A 9178-nucleotide genomic window follows, 5' to 3' on the forward strand; every position below is an offset into this window, starting at 1 on the left:
AGTTTGATTTTAATACACTATTCAAAAAGTAACAGGACTTTTAAGATATATAATTTTCTGTCAGTGCAGTGTATATCCTGTATCATGGGCCATGTTACTCTCTTTAATATCCTGCTTCTGGGCTTTAATACACAGAGGAATGCCGTCCTCATGATGAATGCTGCTTTAGTCAATATTTTATCATCTTCAGGACCTTAAGGCAAAACCATTGCATATTTTGTTTATTGAAACAGGATCCACAAAGACTTTCCATATACAGCCTCAATGCTGGTGACTAGACAATAATGAGAGGGAACAAAACCTTACCAGAAAAAAAGGGGATATACAAAAAGAATGCCTTAAAACACACAAAATTCAAATAATCTGGTATAAAATGTTGAAAAATAAATACAATTAAATACAACCATTTATACTCAACTCTAGTAGGTCAACATTTTTCTTTTCCAAAAATATCTTTTGTAATCTTTATTTTTCTATATCAAAAAAGTAAAGGAAAATAAAGACACTGTATTTGCTCTTCTTAGGTTCTTCTCAGTGTTGTGTAAATGAACCATAATAGCTTGACTTTTATATTAGACTTTTCCGCCTCTTTTTTAAAGGTAAAATCGAGTTATGGCATGACATGAACCTTTCAAGCAGTTTCACTGTGTATAGTTTCACTGCCGTTTTTATTCAAACACAACACACACAAGTCTTTCAGTTCGAGCAAAAATGAAATGTTTTGTAGCTGACCAGACAAACCTCTGGCCTCAGTGTTCAGTGGAAACAGTGTGTGGTCTGCTGACTGGCTTTCCTCATTAGTCCATGGAACAGCTTTTTGTCCATTTTCTTGAATGTAGTCATCCACTTTTTTCAGATAGTCCACAATTTTTTAAAGAGTTCATGAAGTCATTTTTGTAATGTCTTAAAAGTCCCTATAAAGACACGGACACAGAGCAGCTTGCAGTACAGTCTGTGTTCTTGTGTTTGTTTATTCTTTATATCAAATGGGCTTTTCACACTTGTTAACCCATGGTTTATAAATAAATCAATAAAGCATGTTTTTACATGGTTAACAATTTTAAAGCACACGACCTGCTTTTACAAACGTGTAAATGTGGCCATCTTGCCTTAAAAGTATAGCATCTCATATTTTTCACTAAACCATAGCAGTGTAGTACCACTTAAATTATTTAGATATGACATTTAGCTCTATCAAGTATTCAGAATTAAAACCATTCATGTTCTGGTAAAACCTTGACAATTTTTAAGTAAATTGCTGTAAATTACTGGACAACTTTACCGGTAAATACAAATATGTGCTGTTTACACAGGCAAGGATCGATTCCATCTTTTTACTGGTAAAGCTCCATTCAAACATCGGTTCCAAATTACAGATCAATTCTGTGAAATCACTAACCAAATGTTCACATTCATGCAGCTTCTTTTGTCCCAGAGAGATTGCATTAAATGACTTCAAACTGAACTACACAGCGCACATCTGTGTCAGAATGTTATGATTGGTTATGATTACCTATGATCACACACTGCACATTACCAGTAATTAACTGGTAATGTTACAACTTCTCGTACTGGTAAATTGTAGGAAAAGTATTTTTGAAAAGGTCCTGTTCACACATTATCTCCTAATGGTAACTTACCGGTAGTTTACTAGTAAAATCTGTATTTGTGAATGGGGCTTTTGTTTCAATATTTCATTTGAAACGTGGTAACCAAACACCACAACAAACCTCGAGTGTCCACTGAACTCAACTGTGTCACATCTTGTTCAATCAGTAGAAATGAATCTCGAGATCCACGGGTTCCGTTATAATGCATTGCTCTCCATCTCTTGTGCTCCTTGTCAAACTAAATGCCAAACGCGACTGAGCTACAAGAGTTTTGGTACAGAATGTGATAATATTTACGAACATAACGCATTATGGAACTATCTGGAAAATACTGCGACACTGACAGTAATTTGCAATATGAGTACCGCAATAATACTAGCAGTGACGACAGCTAAAAGTCAGCCATTTGTAAGTTAGATTGGGTGAAAAGACGCAGCAACATGAGCTCATTTAATGGCGTGTGTTTAGGGGGAATTTCATTTTTTCAACCAATAAATTAAGCTAAAAAAAAAAAACTTTAACAAAGGCCTGAAACTTGGTATGATGAGCACTTCCTGTGTCTCTTTAAGAAGAATCGCTTCATGTACTCTGCCCAAATGTAAGTCACTTTGGACAAAAGCACCTGCAAAATGACTAAATGTTAATGCAATGGCAGACAAGAGGAACTGTTTGTGCTTTGTGAATTTAAACACTATGCACTATTTCGAAGTGTGAAATAATGTTTAACCCAGGGTTAATCACGGTGTGAAAAGCCCCAGAGATATACTCTCATAAGCAGTGGTGTCCCACTAAAATATAAAAAAGTAACTAAATAAAAACTAGTGTCTGTATTCGGCCTTCCACTGGTCTGAGAGTGCATTCATCCCCTTGTGCAGTTTGAGTGAGTGTGCGCGGTTAAAGTCTCATTACTCTTGAAGTATCTCTGACAAGATGAGCTGCCCTTGTTTTGCGTGTTCCAGGTCCACACACATACTACACATCTACACACCCTCCTCACACCTGGCCCTTACAAACCTGAACTCTTCTCCACATCGCAGGAAAGAGTTTCCATTAAAAACAAGAAGCCAGGCATGCCATGCACATTGTACATTTTCTCAGACCAGCGAGGCCTCGGCTAGTCATAATTCTGTGATCTCTAACGGACTCCCAGACAGAGTGTCATTGCCCTTGTTTCTGTGCAAAGGTGTGGATTTTGCAGATTCTGTACGGGCATTGCGTTCAGCATACAGTCCACCATCTGCGTGCAAGGCTTCAAGGGAGCGTGCCAGCGCCCGCTGATCATCTTCAGGCAGGCTGTTGAGGTCAGAGGTCAACAGCGTGCCTGTGCTGCCGTGAACCGCATGCACCCCATCAGGACCCCTGAGCTCGATTGGGAGTTTGTGCTTGAAGCGAAGGGTTCCTCGACCTCCGACACCAACACGCTCGTCGTCATCTTCATCCAGGTCACTTTGGATCAGCTGAGAGATGGATGGATGAATGAATGAAATTGATGCAATGATGGAGTGATGAATGCATGAATGAATGTATGGATGGATGGTTGGGTGGGTTTATGGTAATTTTTTTGGGTGGTTTGATGATTCATTTATGGATTGGTGAATGGATACAAGGAAAGCAGGATACAATGATAAAACAATGAACGGAATGATGGAGTCATGAATGGACATATGGGGATGTAATTATGGATAGATGCAATAGTAGTTGAATGCATGGATGGACAGATGCATGGATGAGTGAGTAAATGGAGGAATTAATTTTTTTTTTAGTTGATGAATGTATTGATGGATTGTAGATGATGGAGTGATAAATATGTGGATGGTGGGATGGAGTTGTCAATGAGATGGATGCATGGAATTATGGATTGGTAGATGAATAGATGGATGCATGTGGGTGAATAAAAGGAAAGATGGATGCAGTGATGGCATGATGAATAGATGGATGGTGAGATGGAAATGTTGATGGTTGCAATTATAGATGGACGTGTGGAGTTTTGGTTTGGTAGATGCATTGATGAATAAATGGATGCATGAAGGTTGGGTAGATTGATGGATTCAACAATACATGTATGGAATAACAGATAGATGGATGCATGGATGGATTCAAGACAATGTAAGGAAGGAGAAAAATAACCATTAACAACAAATAAACTTACAATTTGACAACAGTTTTAGAGGAAACAGAGATCTGTGAAGCAGTGGAGAGCAGTGAGCAGACTGTGAAACAGCCTGGGAAACGTCAGCAGGGTCACATGACTCTGGACAGAAGGAGTATCCAAGGTTTCTACTGAAAGGACAGGGTTGAGATGTAGTCAGCCAGCAGCGAGGAAGAGGATGTAGAGGAAGAGCAAACACAGCACCCTGTCACATCGCCCACCTCTGTGACTGAAGACTGGTCACCGTTGCTGGTTGACTTGGTGACCATGCGGGCGGCAACCAGCTTTTTGAGTCTCAGGTAGTCATCCAGAACCACCTTGAGCAGCGAGCCCTGATTGGATGGCAGCACTTGTCATGTAGTGTCTTATGAACTGAATCCTTTAGCACGATTCTGACAATTCACTTCATTAACAACATGATCTCACTCCACATTTTATTATATTGGGTCCCAAACTGAGTTTAAGACACCATAAATGTTGATTCTAAACTGAAAATACATTTGAAATATGTTCTAGTTTAGATTTGTGTCTAGGAATCAGGCCTCAAAAAGTACTGAAGCACTATGATGATCCCATCTTCTATTATTGCTATCAGCGATCTTTATTGGTTTGCCTGTTTATGTCCTCCAAGCTTTGACAGGTTTATTAGTAGCTCTGATATCAGATTTGGAGTGAATGTTCTCACCTTGATAGGCCCCTCTCTCATGATTTGTCCTAGTTTGGCGATGTTGTCATACTCCTGAATAGCAGCTCGTAGATATCGGTCATCCTCTGGTTTAGAGGCCTGAGGCTCACGTCCAAATGTACCCTATAGAAAACAAGATATTTATTTAGTTCCCTATAACTTGAATATGACACTGAAAGGGATAGTCACACAAAAATGAACATTTGATGTTTATCTGCTTACCCCCAGGACATTCAAGATTGTAGGTGACACTGTTTCTTCAGTAGAACACAAACTGAGATTTTTTTTTACTGAAACCGTTGCAGTCTGACAGCTTTATAATGTAAGCGTATGGGAATATTATATTATATTCAGAAACATACAATAAAACAAAACAAAAAAACATACACCAACAAAACCAAGCGATCCGCTGTAAAGCAAGAAGAAGAAGAAGCATGTGTCTGCTTGCTATGTTTTTATTTACGTTTTATTGTATGTTTTAGCCGTGATTCCCGTCAAATTACATTATAAGACTGATAGACTGCAAGATAAAAATCTCAGTTTGTGTTCCACTGAAGAAACCGTCACTTCTTGGATGTCATGGGGGTAAGCAGATAAAAATTTAATTTTAACCCACAAAGGCAAGAGAAGACAAAGAGAAGGTCTAGGTTCGTGTGATGACAATACATGCACCATGGCATGATTTTGACAATTTTTTTTTAGTTTATTACATGTGTGCGAGCCGGGCTGTTCCAGAGGTCAGCAATGTCACTTAAGTCTTCAGGAAGGTCGTCCTCATGCTCTGCCTGTGCCGCTAATTCCAGATTCCTGCAGAAAGGATCTAGCCACACTGGATTTGCTCTACAAGCACACACAGAGAAAGAGATGCATTGTGATGCAATCAATTAAACCTTGCAATTTAGTCCGTTAGATAATAATCAGCATTATATTTGGAACACATCTCAAATATTAAGAGTATGTTAAGGTTTGCCACACCTGTGATTATTTTAGCAGTTGAGAGCTCTGTTAAGACATATACAGACAGGATCATATCAACTACACCATTGTATCACTCACTCACCCTTCAAACGTGTACTTGTTTGTGTTGGGCATATCCAGAATATCCATCAACCCCTGATTTCCTGAAAATAGAGAGAGAAAACCAAATATGCTTTACCTTGACAACAAACACAAAGCAATGTTTGTTAAACTTGAACCCATGTGAGGATTAGTTTTCACTTCCTCCTGACAGAGGGATGGGACATTCCCAGCAACTTACCTGTGGAGCCAGCAACAATCGCCTTCAGCTTCCTTTTGTGCCTGTTGAAAACAAGAAACAAAAATCTGGTTATGCGTTGAACAGGAAGTGAGTGAATATGGCCAGTTATAGAAAAGGATTTGAAGTGGTGCTTCTTTCTGTGGAAATCTAATGCAGAAAGTACTCACACTGTGCGGTAATACCAGTTCATCAGGATAAACAACATAGCTGCAAGGAAGAGTAAAACTGCCAAGATGATAATGGCCATCTGAAAGAAATGAACAGGCATTCATGGTGTGTATAATGTTTTCTTAATACAGCAAATACATCGTATACAAACAAACACACACACACACCTGTAAGTTGGTGAGGTCATCAGGTGCACGAGCAGTCACAGCTGGCTGAACATCCAGAACGTTGTAGTTTCTAAACAGATTCCTCAACTGCTCCTTGTTCTCATCAATCATCTGAATCACCCTGAAAACCAATTCAGTGAATCAATCAATCAATCATCCTGAAAGAATCAAAGCAACTGCAGATTATACTACTGCATTAATCAAATGCAATCATAATCAGTATAAAAAAATCAATCAAGCTGTATAGTTCATGAAACGTCTGCATTTGATATGTATCGATCATGTTTGGTATATAACTCTTACCTCTCCACATCTAGAATACGGTTGGTCTGCTTGTTGACCACATGAATCAGAACATCGGTTTGAGCGAAGTTCACTCTGCCCTTTTTATCCACATGAAACTATGGGAAAGAAATGGTCATGACAGGAGAAATACTGGATATAACTGTAGAGACAAGGATTGTAGTTTAACTTCTCACGATAGTAATAATGACAGCACAAGCATGCGTGTACCTGTACGTCATCAGTGTTGACTATGGCTCCAGTGATGTTTGAGAGCAGGTTTATAAACTCCTCTTGAAACAGTCGCACACGCTCTGGAATCTCATTAATGACGATCTTCACCCGCTGGTCGTCTCTGAGAATGTAAATGCCCACCAGTGTCACATCACTGTGTCCTGCCAGATCGCTCGCCAAAACCTCCACCATAAAATAACCCGGATCATAAGCCATAAACAGGTCATGCGTCCGGATGACTCCATTAGTGTCACCTGAAAAAAAAAAAAAAAGAAGAGTCAATAAAAAAACAACACTAATCTAAATTACCTGACATTTCAACAGAAAGTTAAGCAAGTGTGTAAAGCACACACACCGATGATGAAGACGCTGGGCATTTCTTCAGAGTCATTGGAATGTAGTTTGATGTAGTGGATAGACAGAATGTGATAAAGAACAAGACTGTTGTTGCCAATGTCATTATCAATCGCTTGAACCCGGATCAGATCTGAGTCCACTTTAGCATCTGCAGCCACACCTGACAGAGAAAGAGAGACAGGTAAGCTTGCGTTTACTTACCTAAACAGGATGTCATAGGGATTGAATTAAAATAAAACATAAAAGCAGTTAAAATACTTACATAATATATAAACAACATTTATTTTTATTTATGTTACATGAAGGTCGCATTCAACCGTATTGGCATTTTTCTCAATATTTGTATAATTTATTTGTGCAGCTTAGATTATAACTAGATTACAGAAGTTTCTTTGACAAATATATGAAGATGATCAGCAGTTGCAAGCAGTAGAAAGGGTCAATTTTGATCGGTTAGTGATGCTAGAGGGTTTTTAGACGAAATAAATAAATACAAAGTAAATTAAAGCTGCGGTAGGGGAACTTTTGACGCTCTAGCGATTAATAACAGAACTGCTTGCGTCTTGCGGAAGAACATCGTAACCGGAATACTTCCTCTGTTTATGTCTATGAAAGATCACAAAGGTACTGGGTTACTCCGCCGCGATATCCCAGAGCAATCTAAAAATAGTCCGAATATAAACACTTATTATAGGTGCACCCTAGTGATTCAGGACAAGCCAAAAACACGGTTTGGAAAATGGATTCATGGGTGTACTCGCTTATTATATACATTTTTCTACATTTTGAACCGAACAAAGTTACGGACCGCAGCTCTGATTGGACGAGGTTGCACGAGGTTGAGGGTTTGATTCCCCAGGAACACATGATAAGTAAAAATTGTTAGCCTGGATGCACTGTAAATCGCTTTGGGAAATGGCTTCTGCTAAATACATAAATTTAATTAAATTTTAATTTTTCTGTAGTTTTACTGAGCATCAAAGATATTAGCAACTTTAACTCTACTTCACTATATTTTTGAATAAGCATATGTACTCTTACTCCACTACATGTGAAATGAGTGTTGCAATTACACATTACATTTTGCATTGCACCAACTACACTGAAAGCACTATTATCTTGCCACTACTCACCCAAACTTGTCAACAAGGCTACATTACATGAATGTAAGTTTCCTAAGCAAGTAGTTGTGATCACAGGTGTTTTCTATTTGAGATGAGGACGTGACTGCAGCGGCAATGACGCTGAAACAGCACATTCAGAGCAAAAAGACTATGATTTTTTTTTTATTTGGATGGATTATTTTATTCACCCATTATACTGAATAGACCTTTTTGAAGGATCTTCTACCTGTGTCCTTCCTGTCTCCTGTGTTGTTTGTAGTCTGTTTGTTCATTGGTTCCTCTTACTTAGTCTACCCAGGTGTGTCTTGTTATGCTTGTTAGCCCTATGTTTATATACCCCTAGTGTTTCTTTAGTTCCTTGTGAGTTGTTGAGTGTAATTGTAGTCTGTTTGTCCGTCAATCTGTTCTTTGTTCCCTGTGGTTTTTGATTTATTGTTTGTTCTAGGTTGTCATTAAATACCTGCACACAGATCCTTGCCTCTACCTGTTTTCTCCTGTTTCTCCACAACGTTAAAGTTTTTCACTGGCGAGTCTCTTTATAGTGCCTTTTTTGAGCCTATATTTCATATAAGTAAAAATACTTAAGTACTGTTAAAATATCAAGTTGTTTTGGAATTTGTGACTTTTACCTTGTAGTGGAGTAATTTTCACTGTAAGATATCTGTACTTTTACTAAAGTATGGTGTTTCAGGTACTCTTCACACCACCGTAAAATAAAAACATTGAAAATAGTTTCAAAATTTCAACAAATCCGTTCCTGCAGTGTACTCCATCTTTGTGAATCTTGGAGACTGGTCGTTGATGTCCTCAAGGAAGATTCTTACTTCCTGTAATGTAGGGTCACGGCTTGGGTCAAGCACTTGGGCCCGCTGTGACCTTTGACTTCTCGGAGGAGACCAGCTTCGGTTACTGGAAGCTTTAACGATGATGGAATACACTGGGATTTCTTCCCGATCCAGGTCTTTTTTGACCCGTAGAACTCCAGCAACACTCATCCCAAAGTTTCCCTCAGAATCACCTCCTAGAAGAGCATCAGTAATGCAGTTAATAAGATGTTTACAATAACCATGTATGAAATACTACCAAGGTCCTGCTAAGGAAAATTCTAAATTTCACAGAAATCTGAAATTCATCCCTGATGCAA

The 9178-nt window shown here is 38.7% G+C and overlaps 1 protein-coding gene across 2 annotated transcripts; it reads right to left on the reverse strand.

The window, feature by feature from the left end:
- Positions 1 to 589: 589 nt before the first annotated feature.
- LOC113069538 (cadherin-23-like) lies at positions 590 to 9051 on the reverse strand. 2 transcript variants are annotated; one of them, XM_026242683.1, is made up of 12 exons: positions 8792 to 9051; positions 6909 to 7070; positions 6551 to 6807; positions 6341 to 6438; positions 6038 to 6158; positions 5870 to 5949; positions 5703 to 5743; positions 5505 to 5565; positions 5155 to 5284; positions 4445 to 4567; positions 3981 to 4091; positions 590 to 3067 (listed from the first exon to the last, which is right to left on the reverse strand). In XM_026242683.1, the coding sequence occupies exons 1-12, from the start codon at positions 9027 to 9029 to the stop codon at positions 2729 to 2731; spliced, it is 1761 nt and encodes a 586-aa protein (XP_026098468.1). In that variant the 5' UTR covers positions 9030 to 9051; the 3' UTR covers positions 590 to 2728. The 2 variants fall into 2 exon arrangements, 1 of the variants encoding a protein (XP_026098468.1); XR_003279749.1 differs by having other exon boundaries at positions 2930 to 3067; positions 3760 to 4091.
- Positions 9052 to 9178: the final 127 nt, after the last annotated feature.

This window comes from Carassius auratus, unplaced genomic scaffold, assembly GCF_003368295.1.
Source record: "Carassius auratus strain Wakin unplaced genomic scaffold, ASM336829v1 scaf_tig00001751, whole genome shotgun sequence".
In the NCBI taxonomy this organism is placed as follows: Eukaryota; Metazoa; Chordata; class Actinopteri; order Cypriniformes; family Cyprinidae; genus Carassius; species Carassius auratus.